At 34.5% G+C, this 22,133-nt stretch overlaps 1 protein-coding gene across 1 annotated transcript in view; it reads right to left on the bottom strand.

The window, feature by feature from the left end:
* The window catches only part of LOC128987610 (protein PALS1-like), a 166,961-nt gene that overhangs the window by 144,628 nt on the left and 200 nt on the right, over positions 1–22,133 (bottom strand). Inside the window, exon 2 of the mRNA XM_054408554.1 lies at positions 12,256–12,859. Coding sequence (XP_054264529.1) covers positions 12,256–12,349 — 94 coding nt within the window. The 5' untranslated portion in view covers positions 12,350–12,859. The remainder of the gene's footprint in view (positions 1–12,255; positions 12,860–22,133) is intronic.

Below are 22,133 nucleotides of genomic sequence, written 5' to 3' on the forward strand. Positions count from 1 at the left end.
AACAAGTTTTTAAATGACACAGAAAAGGCATTGTAAGTATGTAAGTGGTGGAAAAATATCTCATTTGAGGTGGAAATCACAAATCTATTAGCCATCCAACGTTTATTTTAGGTGCGCCAGATTCACAAAGCTCTTCTAGATATGGGTGAACTCCTCATAAGATACACGTTAATCTGTGAGTCATGAGAAAAAATTATAACCCTCCCACTAGTGAATATCAACTGGCTAAGAGACAACCCCTTTCTTTCTCCTATGTTAGGTACTTGCCTGGGATTGTTTTAGCGAATTTCCCATATAGGGAATAAGCTATTACCGTAGGTCTCATGGTAAGACCTAGACCCGGGACCGATTTACTTTTTCGTTTTGAGGTCCCCAGAGGGCAAAAACACCATCTGTTCAAATTCATATACAGGGTGTTTTTTTAAAAACTTGCATCTTTATTTATGTAAAAACCGCAATAGATAGAAATATGCAGTTTGCGGGAATCATCTATTGACGTAGGGGGACCAATTGTTTTGAATTCAACGTTACATTCACATTCCCCCCCTTTCCCCCCCTGCCCCCAACTTAATTTTTTTAAATAGCAAGGTACCCCTTGTGACATATCAAATAAAAGAGCATGAAAAAAGAAAATTTTTGATGAAAAAAAATTGAAAATCGGTTCATAAATTTGTGAGATATTTCCCCCCTCACCCCCCCGGAACTTAATTTTTTTTTAATAGCAAAGTACCCCTTGTGACATATCAAATGAAAGAGCATGAAAAAAGAAAAATTTTGGCGAAATTTATTTTTTATTTGATATGTCACAAGGGCGGGTACCTTGCTATTAAAAAACAAGTTATGGGTAGGGGAAAAGGGGGGTGATTATCTCACAAATTCATCAGCCGATTTTAATTTTTTTTTCACCAAAAATTTTCTTTTTTCATGCTCTTTCATTTGATATGTCACAAGGGGTACTTTGCTATTAAAAAAAAATTAAGTTCCGGGGGGGTGAGGGGGGAATATCTCACAAATTTATGAACCGATTTTCAATTTTTTTTCATCAAACATTTTCTTTTTTTATGCTCTTTTATTTGATATGTCACAAGGGGTACCTTGCTATTTAAAAAAAATAAGTTGGTGGCAGGGGGGGAAAGGGGGGGAATGTGAATGTAACGTTGAATTCAAAACAATTGGTCCCCCTACGTCAATAGATGATTCCCGCAAACTGCATATTTCTATCTATTGCGGTTTTTACATAAATAAAGATGCAAGTTTTTAAAAAAACACCCTGTATATATATACTGTATATATATTTATATATATATATATATATTTATATATGTGTCCGTTAGCGCGATAACTCGAGCAAAATTGATCCGATTTTGATGAAATTTGGTACAAACGTGTAAACCTACGTTTATTCGAACGAGTTCGCGAACCAGCATAATCGGACCATGGGATCAGGGGTTTATGGGGGGTTTTATGGGGTAAAAATGGGTTTTTCTCATTTTTGACCCTAAAAACTTTAAATTTCTAAATTTCTCTATAGACCATTTTGAAGAGCTTAAAAAAACAAATAATTTAGTATATTGAAGTGTTTTTGAATGTTCATTGACTACGGAGAAAATTAAAAAAATTGTAAATTTAAAATTCCCATGTTATTCTTATGGAGAATAAATAAACTGTTCTAGTTTGCTTGTTTATGGATATATTTTAATCAAATTTGGCAATTTGGTTTATTTCATACTAAGCTATCAATATTTCAATTGAAAAAACACACCTCAACATCTTCCCCGTAGCAGCAAACCTAACTACTCGCTAAAATTAATGTTATTTAAATAGGAAATAAATCTGAAAATTTATAGGGAATATTTTAGTAGAAATCAAGCCGGGTAAATGGAAATTCGCTTAGTATGCAGGTTTGCTGCGACGGGGGTATTTCACATTACTTCAGGCTAGACCCAGGGGTTGCGGCATTATCGCTTGTCCATTGGTGATTTGGACAATTTTTTAACACCCAGTATAGAAAATTGGGAACTAAAAGTTAAGAATTGTTTCCCACACATTAACTACCAAACCCATCCAAAACCCACCTACGGTCACATTAACCCACTCAATGTGTCCGGATTGTTCCGGACACATTGAGTGGGTTAAATTAAAGTAGCGTTGAGTGAAGAGGTCCTATGTATTGTATGAATAAACATAATGTTTGATACTGAAATTTAACTACAGTATAGAAAATTGAGAACACAAAAGCAACAGTCCAAACACAGTTAGTGAGTGGGTGTCTAATTAAAGTGGCGTTGAGTGAAGAGGTATTGTGAGGCGGAAGAATAAACGAGTCGCAGATGAAGAGTCCATTACTCCATGGCCTGTCTTCGGGCTAACTCCTCTATGACTGACCTTTGTCCTTTGAAAGCGCATTTTTGACCATTCGATTTTAAACATTGTTTTTAATCAGGAATATGAGAAAAGAAACGCAATGTTCACATTCTCATACTAGCGGTTGAAAGATTTATTTATCGCACGGTAAACTGGTACACCATTTTTACAATATGAACATAGTGACTACATGACAGTTATAGAATACCCCCGCCGCAGAAAACCTGCAATTTCCATTTGCCTGATTTGATTTTCAATTAAATCCATTTTAATAACATTAAGTTTAACGAGCACCCAGGTTTGCTGCTGCAAGGAATGAAATAAAGTGTGTCTTATAGAAAATATGAATGGCTTGGTATAAAATAAATAAATCAATTTGCCAAGTTTAATCAAATTATATCCATAAACAAGCATACCAACAACAATTTACTTATTCTCCATATTAATGAGATGGGAATTTTAAATATTTACAATTTTTTAATTTATCCGTAACAAGTCCGAACAAAAACACTGATACAAAATTATTTGTTTAAGCTCTTTAAAATGGTTTAGAGAGAAATCGGGAAATTTTATATTTGAGGGTCAAAAATTATAAAAACAAATTTTTACCCCATAAAACCACAATCCTATGGTCCGAGCACGCTGGTTCGTGAACTCGTTTGAATAAAGGTAGGTTTTCATGTTTGTACCAAATTTCATCGAAATCGGATAATTTTTCCTCGAGTTATCGTGCTAACGGACTCACATATACGAATTTGAACGGATGGTGTTCTTGGCCACTTGTGACATCAAAACAAAAAAGTAGATCAGTCCCGGGTCCAGGTCTTACCATGAGACCTACAGTAATAGCTTATTGCCTATATGGGAAATTCGCTAATATTTGAAAAAGAAGAACAGAAACGCAACAACATTAAACCCTTTGCTAATATGATATAGTAGAAGCATACTAAAATTGATAAATCTTGTTTGACAAGATTATAGATTGTAAGATTGTACTTTAAGTTCAGTTTTGTCTGCAAAGATATTGTGCTGAAGGCATATTCTACAATGTATTGTGGGAGTCAACATTTTGCTTGCAGAGCAGTTGTTTTCAAATTGAAAATAATGTTAAAATGCATATTGAATTCTTTAAATAAGTACCTTTTTAGTTGATTAGCCTAAAACTAATATCAAAGAGTAATCACAATTTGAAAAGAAGAATACAAAAATTTAAGTTTCATCGGAGATAAAACATACTCCCCTATGTTTTCATCTGAGATGACAGCTTTGTTATTGACTAAGATCACCTGGTTCTCTCATAGAGATGAATAGAATGCAGTCACCACTGGTGTTTAAAAAGCATGCCACTGCCACCATTTTTGCTGTTTTTTCTGTTTTTCGTGTTGTTATGTTATGTTGACAATATTTTTGGCTGGTTGGAATGCTGTCAAATTCAATTCATTCCAACCATGCTATTTAATTGGGGTTACTTGATGGACATTTTTTGTCAACAACTATATTGCACATTAAAACCAGTGTGAATTTTGAAACATTATCAATTTGTTTTTAATACTAAATACTAACTTATTTTCCTATTGTCAAGTCGATGTATTTGTATAACAATGTCGACATATTTGTTTACTATCAACAACATGATGACACCATCTTGCCTCTAATTTGAAAAGTTTAACCAAAGGAGACAGTGTGACCAACAAAACAAGGTAACAAGGTTATCTACCAGCCAGGAACCAGAGAGTAGAGTAGTGACTCCAGTCACAGAAAACATACTATTAGGCCAAAGGTTATAGTAGTATGTTTTCTGTGCTCCAGTTCAGTTATAATCTATTCATTGATTCATCTCTATGGTTTCTTTACTCAGGACTCAGGACCATTATTATTTATCAAAAGCCTACTGACTAATGGGGTCTGACTTAGGGGAGGTACGAATGAGGCATTTAGTTCAAAATTCCTCCGTGAACAGCGCTGTAGTAGAGAGCACTTTGGCAATAAAGGGTTACTAATCGCAAAAATAGTTCTGTTCATAAAATAAAATTATAAATGTCTCAAATTCAATTTTATTATTTTTTAATTATAAAATTAAACTATCATAACCTAACCGAACTAACCAAACTTGCTGATAAAGAAATAATATAACAAAAGTTTAGTAATCGGAAAAATAATTCTGTTTATTAAATAAAACTAGAATTTGCTCAATTAAAATTTTATAATGGCTTAATAATAAAAATTTAACTGTAATAACCGAACCAAACCAACCAAACTTGCTGATAATAAAAAAATCTTGGACAAAAAGTTAATGCTACCAGCAGGATTCGAACCCGGGACCTACAGTATATCAGCCCGGCACGCTAACCATTAGACCACCGAGGCCGATGGCTATCGACCGTTTTGTTACGGTAATGGCGTTCCCTCAGCTAATAAGAAGCCCACAGCTGTCATCGTAGCCTCTTCTATACCTCCCCTGAGTAAATACCCTGACTAATGACAAAAGACAGCTGGGGCCATCCACCTTAAAGTTAACCTCAATTCATGCTACTACTACTATTTTTTTTTCTTTCTGTGAAATTTAGTCATGTCTAGAAATGAATCTATAGAATTGGAAACACTTGCAGAAAAGGAATTTATAATGGAAGCTGAAAAATCGGAATTTTTGTTAAAAAACGGTCTTGGGAGCAAGCCACTTTTAAGAGTAAATAAACAGTTTTTAACCAACATGTTAACAAACAACGAAATGAGCAACTCTAGAAAAAACCGTAAAATTGAGGCATTAAGAAATAAGGCTCGAAATAGTTCCAAATTTGATCATGCAGATGAAGAAAAATTTTGTGACCAGGCCTGAAGTAAAGGGTCCTTTTGGGACTTGACACCATAGAAAGGTATTTATATTAATATTAGTGAACATCATTTGATACCTAACTTCTTTTAAGTCAATAAATGTCCAAATCAGCTTCTGTATCTATGTCAAAATTTTCTGTAAACTGAAGAATAAAAGTAATAAATTTGATGATTAACTTATATGGTCTTTATTATATTATGTATAGCATTTTCATGTCCCCATGGTTCCTGTATAGACAAATCATTAAATTATCTGTTTTAATTTTAAAGGGCATATTTTTTTACAACTTGTAATTGGGTAGATTATGCTATTTGTTTCGTTTTAGCTGTTTCTTTTAGTTTAAATTTGTAATTTTACACAAAATATTTCAATTTTTACTAAAAGTTAAAGTCCATACAGGCTGGCGGCCATCTTGGATTAATGTCAAACAGTCCTGAAGAGTGTTATTTACCATATAAAATTATTTTTGTCAAAATTGATTGTAATTCAAATACAGGGTGGTCATTTGAAAACTTTCCATATCTGTTGTGTGCAAAGGTAAGGCTTTTAACACTTGTTTGTTTTCATTTACCCCTAATTTGTACCTGCCAAATCCAATAAAATTATTTTCAATTTTGAAAAATGCCCCAAAAGGGCCCAATTTGAGATACCCAAGGGCAGGGGTGCTTTTTTTAGATATTTTAAAACGTAAAAATGGATTGTGTGATACATCAATTTAAAGGTCTAATCACCCCAATCATTTTGGTGCAAACAAATTTTAATTATCTTTAACCGTATTTACAGGGTGGGTCAAAACGTTTTAAAAAAGGACTTTGAAGTTAAGTACCGTATTACCCTAACTACTGAACAGAACAGCGCCAAATTTCATTCGAAGCTTATTCTTGAGCTACTTTTAAAGATAACTTGTAGTAAGGGCATTTTCCATGTTATCTATGTTCTAGTTTTAAAAAATCTCAAATTTGAAGAATAAAAGAAAGCTGAAAACTTAAAAATTCTTAAATAGCAAGATATAACAAATTTCATACCACGTGAAAGGTCCTTTTTTAACAAACATTTTACGTATTTAAGTTTTTTTTCTAGTAGAAGGCTATTAATGTCTTCAGGTCCAGTCCGTACTCTTGTACAGTGCGGAGGTGTGGGTAGATGCTCTCAATAAGGAGGTGTACAGGATGCGGCATCTGCCTACCGAACAGTGTCCAAGCCCGCCATCCTGGTGGTTGCTGGAGTCATCCCCGTCAAACTTTTAGCAGCGGAGAGAAAGGCAATTTACCAGAGCCGTGGGGAGGACCAGGCACGAACAGAGAAACGCTCCGGCATCTACCAGCTGTGGCAGGAGAGCTGGGAATAGGAGACACGGGGACGCTTGACCAGGCGACTGATACGGCAAGTCCAACCTTGGGTTAGTCGGCAGTGCGGAGAGGTGAATTTCTACATCACCCAATTCCTGACGGGTCACAGCTTTTTTCGGTCGTACCTGTTCAGGATGGGCAAAGCCGTGTCACCCGATCGCATATACTGTCCAGGCACTCCCGATGAAGTGGAACATACGTTTTTCCACTGCCAGCATTGGGAAAGGCCCCGTCTGGAGGCTCAACAGTTTGTAGGACTGCTGTCGGTGGACATGGTCATAGCGATGATGACGGAGGTTGAGAACAATTGGACCTGTGTGTCACATTACATCCAGTGTATTCTCCGCGCCAAGAAGCTCGACCTTGACCATGATGCGGTGTAGGTCATAAAGAATCCAAATACCAGAAACGGTGCGAGCCCTGAGGGCTTAGTTCACATGTTGGCCTGACTTGAAGCTTGAAGTAATGTGACAAACAATTCCAGGTCCAACAGAGAGTAGAGGGGATTTTTTAGTGAGTAGTATGATAATTTCAGTAGTCTTACACTACAGGCTGGCTACCTGTGTGTTAAAAGCATTTTCCCTCCTCTCCCTAAAAAAAAGTGAATAGGCGGGTCTTTGATCAACCACTTCCTTGGCTCCTGATACACCTTTTTGCCAGTCACATCTCTCAAGCAGTCTGAGGTGGTTCTTCAGATTACAGCTGCTGTAAGAAGGATTAGTTCAGTGTATTAGAAGGACAAGCCATGACAAGCTTTAAAGTGGTGTAGTTCGTGGTTTTTTAGAGGGTTGTTTTTTTAAATGCTTTTGTTTTTGAAAATGTAGAGCCACCACTGTAAGTATTTCAATGTTGAAGAAAGCTTGTCTGCAAGCATAAGCGTCCTTCTAACTTTTCCATAAGACCATAAGGAGGGCGAATGGGTCTGGGGCAGTATGGAATAACCCTCAATAAAGGGGTTAAAACATTTTTTAGTTACAAAATTGTTCATATTACACATTTTTGTATATAAATTTGGCCTGGCAATGTTTTTAAATTGTTTTAAAATTTGAAAACTGCCGTATAGCACACTTTATTTCAGCTACAAAAATGTTACAATGAGCTAGACAATACAGTACTTTAAACTAAACAACTGAGGTTACATAGGTACTATACTTATATTTTAGCCCTGTACCATTTTATGGAACTGTTTCGGTTAACCGGGGTTCTACTGTATTGTAATGAGCAAGATGTGCATTAATCTAGTCAAAACAATTTCTTATAATATTTTAGAGACAATGGAAATGAGGAAGATGGGTCTGTTATTTTAAGTATCTTTTAGCTGGTATTTTTTGTGTGTGGGTTATACATTGCTGACTTTTGTTACATTTACAAACCAAACAGGAATTCCAAGTTCACCTTCTCTAAACAATTTTTACTTATAATAGTATGGTAAATAGAGGCAAGATGAGTTCTTGAGAGCAATATTTTATCATCTTTGAGGGAAACTCATCTACTCCACTTGGTATTTAGTATCGAGGGAATTTACAATGGTTTTAACTTTCTTATAGGATAATGGAGTTAAGATGAGGAGTGCTAGATAGATGGGTTCTTCTGTGCTGAGTGTAGTTCCTAGGTCTTTAGTCATTGCTCTGTTTTTTCTTTAGGAAAACTTGATAAAATACTCTGCCATCTCCTTGTGTTGATTACTAATGTTATTTTTCCTACAGTTACCTAACAATGTACATGTTCTCTCACTTATTTGAGAAAGCAAAGTGGCCAATTCGCTCATCAGTGAGACAATGTTAACAATTAACTAATTACTTTGTCTCACTCCAGATTTGCAACGTGAAGGCACGAAATAGTGAGCGCGTAACATATGCAGGCAATGTCGTATGCGCGCGAAATACGTTGGCAGCACTGGCTGTAAATCAGCTGGTCAGCTGTTGTACTGTTGTATTTGTCACTTCACGTTAAATGTTATATTAAAAGTTCACTTCTGTGTAAAAATAGGTTATGTTTCTTCACCAATTTATTTGTTTTATGGTAACTGTAGGAAAAGTATAATGTGCAACTCGAGTTCAAAGTACAAAACCTTGTGCACTCGAGAAACCATTCCTCACTCGCCTACGGTTCGTGAGTAAGGATTTCTCTCGAGTGAGTCAATTGCTCACTTTTCTCACTAGTTGCACAAATAACTATTCTCAGGTGTTTCTTCACATATTACATTCTTTTCCATTGCTTATGACTTGCCATAGGGCCTTTGATTTATTGTCAGCTTGTTCTACGATGCTAGCTTTAGTAAATTGGCTCGGGCCCACAGGCATTCGAGGTTTCAAGTTTCTTGGGGGTGCAAGGAAGAGCAAATTTCCTATTTAGGGAATAAGCTATAACCCTATGTTTCATGGTAAGATCTAGACCCTGGGCCATTTACTTTTTTTTATGTTTCCAGAGGTTGAGTTTGTTAGCACGATAACTCAAATAAAAATTATCCGATTTTATCTACGTCTATTTGAACGAGTTTGCAAACCTGAACTATCAGACAATGTAAACAGGGGTTTTCCCAATTTTGACCCTCTATATATCAAATTTCACAGTTTCTTTTCAAACCATTTTGTAGAGCGCAAAAATGAATAATTTAGTTAACTGAAGTGTTATTGTAGGCCTACGTGAAATAGTTGTAGAGAAAATTCTAAAAAATATCAATTTCTTTGTTAATCTTATGGAGAATAAGTAAACTGTTGTAGGTTACTCTTGATTAATATGTGGCAAATGTTTTTTTTTAGCAAGCTATTAAAATTAACAAAAAAATTATGACATTCCTTGTAGCAGCAGACTTAAGTACTCACTAAACCTAATTTTACTTGAATTGGCAAAAAATCTAACTTGATCAAGGGAATATTTTACTGAAAATCTGACCAGGCAAATGGAAATTCTCAAAGTAAGCAGGTTTGCTGCAGCGACTAATCCTGAATTCTTTTAATTTGAGTGAGCGAGACTAAAATAACTAAATACACCTTTAAAATATTTGAACAAACCAATAAGGACTAGATAAATTAATACAAAAAAATACAATTATCAAACATCAAAATGATGTAATGCCTAAAATAAATTTCAAAGAATGTTTAACATTTGTAATCATTAACACTGCCATCAACTATTCTAAAGGATATATTGCTGAGATAATAATAACAAGGGCCGTTAATTTGAATGTGTTCACGGCTATGCTTGAATAACAATAATGGCGAGGTTAATGGAACAGGGCTCGGATAATGTACTGTGATGCATACACAGGGTATTATAATGCCATAGTGATGCAACTACGACGCTATACTGTAGTGCTTTAAAGTAGAATAAGGATCCTACAAAGTAGATACTTTAGACATGAGATATGGACTAAACTAATGTATTATGTTTTGAGTCTCCTAAAACCCAAAAAAGTGATGTTTGTGTATGTGAATGTGTACAGAGCTACATTTTACACTAGTTGTTCGATGTTAATGAAATTCTTTATGTGGGTACATTGTCTCTTTAGGCGAATCATAAGCCATTGAGGCACAACGTATTACCGAGCCATTGGTGAACGGACTCCGAAGTTCGAGGTTCATTACTGAAGTCCTGGTCTCTTTTTACGAGTTAATTTGACTCAAGACAAGCTTAAACTATGCAAATGGTAAAATAGAGATGGATTATGAATGAAGACCGCTACTCTGATTTTTTTAAAGTTAATTGTGTGAAACTGAATGAAAAATTGATGGGAAGATGAGTTAATACTGTCACTAAGTAAATTAAATTCAAGTTAATCATATAAAAAGAAAATCTGTCACCAACTGGGTGTTACCGGAATAGAATAAATAAACACTAATGCCTTCAAATGAAACACCAGTTTTTGTTTATTCTAAGGAAATACTAACCTTTATAATTTTTTTTATTTGTAAAAATAATTAAAGTTTTTACTAGTTTTTCTTACATTAACGATTCAGTACGTTACCAATTAAAATTACTGTTCTATAAAAAAACCTCATTGTTTGAATTTTAGCTAATGATGAGCTGTGAAGGATTGACAAGCTTTAATGATTTATTCTTATAATTTTTTTTGTTTTTGTGAAAAATGTCAAAATTCTTTTTATGTTTGTAGTAGGCTAAATTTGTTTTTGTTCCATAGATGGACTTAGAATAGTTAAAAAAAATATTTGCCTGAATCTCTTAATTGACAAAAAAATACTAGTTGAGAAACTAAAGCTTAACTTAAAAAAAATAGATACATTTCATTTGCTTAGGTCAAAATATATATTTGTTACTGGTACGTTTATTTTCAAAAATTCCCTTGATGAGACCCAAAAGAATACTACTAGCTTAATACTACAGTACTCATAACTTAATTAATTTGCTCTGAAAGAAATGTTTTGTGGAAATTCAACCATTTGGAGGGTAGCAAAGTGCTGATGACAGTAGTTAAGTCTGCCAAGCCACCATTTGTTTTACAATCCGACTGCGAAAAAGAATGAAAAGCTTTAAAGTTGCCGTTGATGAAACGGTTTGTTCAATTCTGTTGATCTTCACTCGATTTTGATGAAATTGTGTTTTTATCCTTGGTTTTTATAATAAATAAGCAATTTTAAAGGAAGGGGAAGGGATTTGGTTTGATCCGTATTAAATTGTTTGTCCCCTTTCCATAAATTACTCTTTTCCTAATAAGTATATAAGTAATATATCAAAAGTTTTTAGGTAAAAAATGCTTAGCATACCATAAAAGATATAGTATGTATAAACTTAAAACATAAAAGGAACAGTATTTTTTAATTAATTTTTACTAAACAATGCACTCTGAAACTAAAGGGATTGTTCTATTGCAATAAATAAGCTACAAAATTGCAGATAATTTGTTGTGGCGAAATTCCACTGATCCACTAATGCAACCACGCCTTAGTTAAAGAGGAAGACAATATATTGTTTGTTTTTTAAAGCCATTTAAAATATGGATTACTCAAATTATTGAATGATAACCGGTTATAAATATAAATTATGTAACTTATTCTCTCTATAGTGTTGATATTCTGATTTAAACAGTTGCAGTAATAAAAAAAAACTAGACAGTTTAACTGAACTTCATTAACAGGGAAAATACCTTGTTTGCCAGCTCAGTGTTTTTAAATGCCTTTGAATCTGAAACCATTTTTTTGTTTGACAGTACAAGCTGTACTTGAACTTTACTTGAGTCTTGCCATACTTACAAGATACTTTAGATTGTAGGAACTAGTTATCTGACAGCAACTTGTGCATTTAAGAGAGGAATGATTGTGAGACGGATGTTTACCCATTATGTTTTAATACCCAAGTTCTAGTCATAGGGTAAAGGACAAGTCAATATGATTTATCTTGTTTACTTACGGGTGTTGCTGATGTGGGGCACATTTGATCATAAGGTCCAGTTTCAGATCCTTCTGGCTATATATTGTATATATCCACATTTGTGATACCAAATAACAACGTCCCTATGTGACCTACCTGGAGGGTTAGGGTTACCTATCTGGGGAACAAGAATAGATATCTTCCAACTCAGGTTATAAAAGAATCACCCCCCTCAAACTAAATCTCTTAACTAAATGAGTACCGTACCTGGCCCTTATGCCAGGTTTTTAAATCAGACAAAATTATTAAAAACTATTAATGACAGCAAAGTTTAAAAGATAAGTTTCCCAAATAAAATACTTACAAACTATTCGTACTCACCATAAAGTCGAATTTTCTTGTCCTTGGTTTCTACGATGATAATGACATAACCGCTGAGGTCCACCATTATATTTTCTGGACATGCTATCTCCATTCCATCAGTCCCGAGGCATGTTTCAGCGCCCACATCACGCACGATGCACGGCAGTCTAACGTCGACCACTAGGGTCGTCCCACAAAGCACGGCAGTCTAACGTCGACCACTAGGGTCGTCCCACAAAGCACGGCAGTCTAACGTCGACCGCTAGGGTCGTCCCACAAAGCACGGCAGTCTACCGTCGACCACTAGGGTCGTCTCACAAAGCACGGCAGTCTACCGTAGACCACTAGGGTCGTCTCACAAAGCACGGCAGTCTACCGTAGACCACTAGGGCCGTCTCACAAAGAATGGCAGTCTACCGTCAACCACTGCGGTTGTCCCACGAAACACGGCAGTCCACCAAAGACCACTAGGGTCGTCTCTCAAAGCACGCCAGTCTACCATCGACTACTGGGGTCGTCTTCGTCTTCGTCTGTCGCACAGTCCTCACTGGTCCCCGTCACGTGGGGGCTCTCCATCGCAACTGGCTCACTCACTACATCGCTCTCCACCTCAAGTTTGCACCTGAAACAAATCAAGTTTTTGTATTAGCAAATTTCCCTATTTTTTGTCTATTTACCGATTTTAGTTGTTTACAGACTATGCTATAATTTTAGCTGTTTTATGACATTGTCAATAATTTTTTTTAATTCATCAGACAATAAACATATTTTATTTCATTTCATTTAAACATGGAGTAATTCTTCTTCTATCTAATAAGTGGACAGTGTATTGAATATTATATTTATATTGGTTGTCAAATATAAATTATGGAGATCACTCCAGGATAAAGGATAAGCAGATGTGTTGCTATCCTAGTGGGTAGCTACTGAGAGTGACGAATCCGATCCACAGCAAACTAAGACAATTTGAGGGATTGAACATCTTATCCTTAAAAGTATTCGGTTCTTATCTATGGATAGTTAGCTATTTTAGGGTGTAGAACCTAAAAAAGTTCAGTTAAAATTCAGGCCACTATTTTAACCCTCTTTGACTTTTCAAAGGCGTTCGACTGCGTATACCATCCTCTTTTACTCCTGAAACTGCGCTTGGCTGGTTTCTCTGACAACTGTGTTGACTGGATTGAGTCCTATTTATCTGATCGTCAGCAGTGTGTCAAAGCTGGTGACAAATGTTCTACTTGGGAGCAGATTACTAGAGGTGTTCCTCAAGGATCTGTTCTTGGCCCACTACTGTTCTCAATTTACATCAATGACATCACAGAACATATCACTAACTCACACTACCATCTGTATGCTGACGACTTACAGATTTACTCTCACTTTAATGTAGACGAGATGGATACTGCTGTGCGACTCATGAACATTGACATTGAATCAATAACTCACTGGGCCACAAACAACGGACTTAAACTTAACATTGACAAAACTCAAGCAATGATTCTTGGCTACCCCAGATTAATGACTAAAATAAACTTACTCACTGCACCACGACTTAGCTTTGACGGAAAAGACCTTACCTACTGCGACAAAGTGAGAAACTTAGGACTCATAATGAACAAACATTTGAATTGGTCTGACCAAGCAAATTCCACTTGTAACAGGGTTTTTGGGGCTATTCACACCATCAAACGTTTCGCAGAATACCTTCCACTGAACTTGAAAATCATGTTAGTAAAAACTCTCATCTTGACTCATTTCAACTACTGTGATGTGGTGATCAATGACATGACTAATGAGGTTTCTAGCAGACTTCAGCGAGCGCAGAATTCCTGTATCAGATTCATATTTGGCCTTAGACGATATGACCATGTGACTCCATATTTCAACCTGCTTTCATTAATGAGGCTAAATGAACTTCGGGAATTTCACACCCTCCGTCTTCTACACTCCATTATCAACAGTAAAATTCCTAAGTATTTATCAGATAACTTCCATTTCATTTCTGACATCAGTACCCGTTCCACTCGTAGAGGCTCTCTTCTTTTATCTACACCAATTCACCGGTCAACAGTTTTTAATAAATCTTTCTTAGTATCTGCAATTCGAATGTGGAATTTTCCTCCTGATCATATAAAATCCATAGAGAACCGTGCAAGGTTTGGGGCAGAGATAAAATCTATGATTTTGAGTAGCGGGCATGAATGAGTCTCTGGCGCTGGTGTGGCGGGTTGTTGGCGGCTTGTGTGAATGGACTTTTTGGGTTTAAATTTAATTTCAACATTTTTATAATATGGTACCTTAGATTATTTAATTTTATTTATAAAGTGGATAGTTTATTTATGTTTTAGAGGTTAAGTGGTAGAGAGGACTTGCTAGTCCTAACTTCGCCTCTTAAATAAAGACATTTTTCATTTCATTCATTTCATTTAATTTCATTTCATTTCATTCATTTCATTTAATTTCATTTCATTTCATTCATTTCATTTCATTTCATTTCATTAAAATTAAATTAAATGGATGGCAAAAACATAGAACAAAATTGATATCAGTTTTCTAAAATGAGAGTTAACATTTATAGCTTGTGGAAATTGTTTTGATAATTTTTTTGAGTAATGTTAGAGAAGACGTTGGCGACCTCTTTTAACCTAGCATTTTCCATTGCCCGTGCGTGGAACATATCCAGCAAAGCAGGGGTGAGCTGGTACAGTACGAAGGTGAACTGTACTAATAAAATGTTTGCCACAGTGACCAGGATCCGAACCTGGACATCGCTGCCTTGGGCCTGAAGTCGTGACGCTACGCTACTGACTCACCCGAGTTGGAGTGTGTGTGTTTTATACACATGTGAGGATAAAATCACATTATTGGAGCAATTAATCCTTATTAAGAAATGGTAAATTTTTATTAACTTTCCCAATAAAAAGAAACAACTAAATTATAATTGAATACTTAAAACAACCTCAGTCAGTTATTTAAAACGGTTAAAATTTAACTGGGAAAAGAGGAACAACAGTAAACATTTACTATGGCTGCAATAAAGGGTCCAGTAGTGATGAGCAATACCTGATTGAGCATTGTTTGGATGAAAAATGTAATGACTCCCACCTGACCCCCCTCTGTTCCCTCCCATCCCCCAAGATCATCTGGTGTTCAGCTTATGACCCATCACTAATGATTTAATTTGGCGTGACTGTTTCCCATTTGTTTACTTCCCTCCCCACTTTGAATCTAAATCAACATTGGATGTTTTATTGAAAAAATAATCTGTTAGAAAATCCCTTACCTAAGTCGTAAATAAGTGTGGTATTAAAGGTGGAATTTAATTTTTGGTAAGTTAAGTAACCTAATTTGTTTCTAATTATTAGGGAGAAGTTCAATTAAAAAAAATATTATTTTTTTAAAGGATATAGTGGGTTAAGGTTTTTTTCCCCAAAACCTTTACCAATACCATCATACTCAAGCATTCTGCTAAATTACAATAAGATGAAAATGTTGATTAAAGTAATTCTTTTACCATTTTTAACATACTGACTGTTATAGATTAATTTGATATGAAATTCCTAGTTTTATTCTTGCCTTTGAATAACACATTTAGAAAATGAAGTCTTGCCAGTCTAAATGCAGGTTTTACAAACTTATTATTTAAGCTTATGTTATTTTACTGATTGGTTTCTATTAACAGTAAAAAGTTATTGTAAAATGTTTATCACATTACACCATATCTCATGTATGCCAATCAGTTTATTTATTTTCTTAAATGATAAATATGGTCAATGTTTTTGCAGCCTTTATCCATAGAGATTGATCCATTCATCTTTATACCTTTATCCATTTCCTACATTATACAGGCTGTTTCGAAACTCTCTATATACCGATATTTTAGGACATTGTTCCTGAGTAAGAAACATATCAAAAAATATATTTAAATTGTCCGGAAGTCCTTAGTTACTCACACAGTCGCCATTTTGATTTTTCACTTAATAATTTTTTCTAAGGTATTTAAACATACGGAATTAGCCAAGACAAATTAGACTTGTAGCTCCTAAAAATTGGGGGAATGCTGGAAATCGTTTTAATTTGCTCTGGAGATCCTAAATAAGTTAAAAATGAGTTTGCGACGGATTCTGCAGTGAGCTAAGTGTATAGAAGGCAAAGAACTAGGCCGATTTTGCCCATTTTTTTGTTTTAGCGAATTTCCCTATAGGAGTACTGTAGCTATTAACGTAGGTCTCATGGTAAGACCTAGGCCCGGGACCGATTTACTTTTTCATTTTGATGTCCCCAGAGGCCAAAAACACCATTCGTTCAAATTTATATATATATATATATATGTGTGTGTGTGTGTCCATCCGCACGATAACTTGAGTAATTTTTGTCCGATTTTGATAAAATTTGGTTTGAAGGTGTAAGGCGGGATAAACTTGAATGAGTTCGCGAACCAGAATGATCGGACTATGGGAACGGGGGTTTATGGGGGGTTTTATGGGGTAAAAATAGGTTTTTCCCATTTTGACCCTAAAAACACAAAATTTCACAATTTCTTTTCAAACCAAATTGTAGAGCTTAAAAATAAAATAATTTAGTATATTGAAGCGTTATTATGCGCCTAATTGTTACGGAAAAAATAAAAAAAAAATAGTAATTTTAAAATTCCCATGTTATTCTTATGGAGAATAAGTCAACTGTTGTAGTTTGTTTGTTTATGAACATATTTTGATCAAATTTTGAAAATACATTAATTTCTTACTAAACCACAGTACCTTTTAACATTTTACATAAAAAAAAAAAATTTTTTACCCTCCCTGTTGCAGCAAACCTAAGTACTCATTAAACTAATTCTGTTCAGATAGGTAATAAATGTGATATTTTTAAGGAGGCATTTTAGTTTAAATCCAATCAGGCAAATGGAAATTCGCTAAGTCTGCAGGTTTGCTGCGGCGGGGGTATTTAGCTTATAAAGCAAAAAAAGTGCATCCCACAAAAAGGTGTTTACATACTATTCTTAAGAACATGAAATTCTGCGTCGAATGAGGATAAAATCTTTAAAATCGGTTCCGGGTTCAGTCGTTCTGCTATAACAAATCTTCAAAAATTCAGCGATTTTAACCGAAAACTATAGCATACACTGCCATCTGGCAGAACACGCTGTAATCATCTAGAATAGGATGACAAGGAGAATGTTAAAATTACTGAACTTTGACGACCTGTCGTAGTAGAACGCCTGACCGATTTTAATGATTTTAACGTCATTCTACGCGGAATTTAATGTTCTTTTCACTTTTTTGTGGGATGCACTGTTTCTTGGTTATAAGTGAAAAACTAAAAAAAATGAGCAAAATCGGTCTAGTTTTTGCCTCCCATATCCTTAGCTCATTTCAGAATCCGTCGCAAACTCATTTTTAGCTTATTTAGGATCTCCAGAGCAGATTAAAATGATTCCCAGCTTTCCCCCAATTTTTTGGACTAATTTGCCAGGGCTAAATTGAAACACTACACAAACATTTATGACAACTAGATAAAGCTAAAAAAAATATGAAAAATGTTAAATTCATATAACGAAAATACGGCCATTTAAAATGTTGTTTCTTAAATAACTCAAAAACTATTGATTAAAAAAATACAATAAACTTAGAAAAAGAAAAACTTAAAACAAAAAATTTACCATCACATTTTGGAAATTAATTTTTGACCAAACAGCATTATAAAAATAAACAACAAAAAAACCTACAATAATAACAAACAAATCAAAATAGTTTTTATATTTTTTGTGAAATCTATTGAGCTAATTTTAGATTTGCGTTAAAAGAAACTCTTTTCCGATCTTGAATGGATTTAAACAGCTGGTAATTCAAGGGTGCTCTAGATAAGCGCCTTGGAGAGCCTATCTGCATTTTCAACTCGTTTATGTATTGCGGGTATTGCCAATAACAGTTTGTAGGCTTTACCATTTCTATTTCAATCTAATTATTGTATGAATGTTCCTTGTAATTTTACAAATTGGTAATTTACTGTAAATAAAATCATTCACGTTGATATTGTCAATATTTGGGTGTTTTATCAAAGATTTTTTTTCGTATTTCAGACACTTTATGGTTTTAAAATCAGTGATGAAAAAGTCTATAATCTACACGCTACAATTTGTATGTGTTTAATTTTAAGAGTCGGTGGAAAATAAACAAATAAGTTAGTTAAACAACTTTTAGAATGTTTACCAATCAACTTAGCAGGGAGGATATGGGGGACAACAAAGGTAGCCTCTTACAACCCAGGGGCGTGTCCGAGGCATTGTAACACATTTTATAGCTTTTAGATACGATATTGCAACCCTACTTTCCAACAGGACAAACTTTACTTCAAATGATAAATGTTTACAGCTTGATTTTTAAATTTTTAGATCAACCAAAACCACCATTGATAAATATAGTGTAATGTAGAAACAATATGTTTAAAATCTTTATTTTTGTGTTAATTCAAAACTTATACTTGCTTGGCTTTTAGAGTTTTTATACATCCAAAGAAAACTCATCGGGTGTTATGGTCAAATGGAACTATCTAAGCCAAAAATGTTAATGTTATTAGTAGGATTCGGACCAGTTACGTCATTTGTTTATGTTTATCATTCATACACAGTTCTGTTATAATATTCATAATATTCGTGATTAAAAACAGTATAGTGTGGCAAAAAAATCTTTCAAATAGTACCATGCTGAGAACAGTAAATTAATTCAAACAAAGATACACGAAACTTAATCAGCTGTTTTCGTTGTTGTAATGAAATTCAGTAATTGCTAAGGTGGAGATCGACATAATCCCCATTCTTCACTTAAGACTTAGGTTCATAAATAATAAATGTATACTGATAAAAGGACGTAGATCACTATTGGATCAATATTGGTTTCTTGTACACGATATGTCACCCATCAAAGTTGTGTTTCCGCCATTTTTATCAGTTTCAAACTCCAACTCGTCTCGACACTGACTGATCTTCCTTCCTCGTCCCAAGACAGATGTGATTTATAATTTGTACTCTACTAAATATTGCAATGTTGAGCAGCTGTTTCTTCTTTCTACCTCTCCTATTTACATTACCATCCTGCAGATGAGGAATAACTTCATGTTTTAGATTTTTAATAAGTTAAATACTGTGTTAGATTAAATATAGGTACATGATTGATTGATTTATCATCGAATATACAAGGTAAAACCAATGTGGTAGGTTTGTACAGTATGGTTAACAATTCGTTACAATAATCAAGTACAATTATTGATTGAATTGTTGACTATTTAAGTCTTGAAACAAATTATTTAGGGATATGCACCACGTAGCTCTTGCGGGAAACTTACGCTCTTGTGTTAGCATAGACTTAAGTATTAAATAGCCTACTATTTGCCTATGGCTATAACTTGTTACTTAACTTAATTACTTACTTAACTTGATTACTTATCAACTTGGTCAGAAACAAAAGAATATGGTAGAAAATGACATTTTGATTTTAGACACTAACGCATTCTCTGACTGGCACTGTCTCACATAACTATGTTCTTTTTTATAAAAATTGTCGACAGCTGATCGAGCCATATAGATGGGATGTCTACTTCTACGTATATCCAATACTCAATGGTTATATGGCGTATGATAGGTAGTTTACTCCATAGTTCTCCAGGAAGCTCTAAAGGATCTACTTCATTTGTATTGAAAACTCTGTCTAACATAGTAATCCAAAGGTCGCTGGTTCGATCCTGAGAAAAGTGCGTAGCTTTTTTAAAGTTCGAAACTGAATCCAGCTGTTCTTGATCATTATGTTTTCAATAATGGTCCTGACTATTTAAAAAGCTGGCCTTAGTCAGTCAAAAAGCTACACAAGGCATCACACTCCATTTTCACACTCATCATTCACTCATATTTGGGTTAAAATGCGCACATAAGTGGCGTCCCATATGAATATGATAAGAGTCACCAAGCAGCTAATTGGAATACTTACAATATTATTTTGAATTGCTGTAAAATCTAACGGGGTTTCATTGAAGTATTTTAAGTCCCGTTAAAGAGTTCAGACACAACTCTTCAATAGTATTTCATCACTATTGCCTCAGTGAAACTGAGCTCAGGTGGTTGAACTATATTTTTCGCCATTTTGCAACATTATTTAACAGACTATTTAGAAAACGAAAATCGATTTCCACCATGTTTTCAATTTTGCTAATGCATTATTAATCAGCTGATTTCGTAAGTGATTATTAGAAGTAGTACTGTAGTTTAAGGCTACTATCGATGTATCAAACTATTGACTAGACGAACGCAACGATGAGCGAACCTATTAAATCAATCGATTAATAAGTTCAATACTTGCGATTGCTTAACAATAGTTGATTATTACTCCCTACGGACTATAAATACCCCCGCCGCAGCAAACCTGCAGACTAAGCGAATTTCCATCTACCTGGCTGGAATACCACTAAATTATTCCCTTAAAATTGTCAGATTTATTTTCTATTTAAATATCATTAATTTTGATGAGTATTTAGATTTGCTGCTACAGGGAAGAAAATGGGGGGTGGGGGGTGATTATTGAAATATTGATAGCTTAGTATAAAGTAAACAAAACTTCATTAAAAATATGTCCATAGACAAGCAAGCTACAACAGTTTATTTATTCTCTATAAGAATAACATGGTAATTTTAAATTTACACTTTTTTGGGATTTTTTCCGTAACCGTTAGACATACAGTACAACAATGCTCCTAGTATTCTAAATTATATGTTTTTTGAGCTCTACAAAATGGTTTGGAAAGAAACTGCAAAATCTTATGTTTATAGGGTGAAAATAGTAAAAATCAATGTTTACCCCAAAACGCCCCATAAACCTCTGTTCTCATAATCCGATCATGCTGGTTCGCGAAATCGTTCGAATAAATGTAGGTTTACACGTTTATACCAAATTTCTTCAAAATTGGATCTGGGGACCTCAAAACCGAAAAGTAAATCTACCCCGGGTCCAGGTCTTACCATGAGACCTACGGTAATAGCCAATAGCTTATTCCCTATATGGGAAATTTGCTAAAAGGATTTTTCGTCATACTGCAGCAAATAACAGTTTCTAATGCATGCGTTTCGGGTCTAAAGTAGCATTTTTACTCTCTAGATTTAATTTTATTTGGGTTTTACTTGCAATTTTAATAAAATTAAATACAACACAGTCTAAAAAATGTGGACAACGTGATATTATGACAATCTTAGTTCTCAAGTTGTTATTACCTACACTCACCCAATTACAACTTTCTTCGACTCTAAGTTAGCGTTTAGCAGATCTTATACTTCATCTCAGTTTTCATAATTTGTTAGTGTTATTTTGTAAAAAATAGTTTTTGAAATAGGTATACTAGACCAAGACTCGTCAAAACATTCATTTGACGATTTGATTAAGCTATCTATCTCCAATGCATCTTAAGTTCAAAAAGAATCTTTAGTGATAGCAGGAACCTTCCATATAAAACACTTCTATTATAGTGAAGAAATTACAGCAAAACAAAACATTTTGTAATAAATCCCTACACAATTTTATCTCGCATGTAAATTACGCTGCATTTGTCGTCAGAAATAGTTACCAACCACACATTTCAATTTCTAATTTAGTACCTAATCTAATGAAAACCAAAATTTTCGAATTAATTTGTTGGACGCGAACACCCTCAAACAGAAGTGTACCCTAACTATGATACAATGTTTCTGATTGTTTTACTGGACCATTTCAATATCAATGAATTTATCACAACTCATTGCGGAACCTTAAGAAATTTGATTGATTATCCCTAAATCATCTGTAATATTCTAAAACATTTGATTAATTTTAGAACCGATAGTAGACGATTTGCCACAAATCTCTCGCACAACTCCC

The sequence above is a fragment of the Macrosteles quadrilineatus genome, unplaced genomic scaffold (genome assembly GCF_028750875.1).
Source record: "Macrosteles quadrilineatus isolate MER2022 unplaced genomic scaffold, UCM_ALF_1.0 Scaffold_2__2_contigs__length_208266976, whole genome shotgun sequence".
Lineage (NCBI taxonomy): Eukaryota > Metazoa > Arthropoda > Insecta > Hemiptera > Cicadellidae > Macrosteles > Macrosteles quadrilineatus.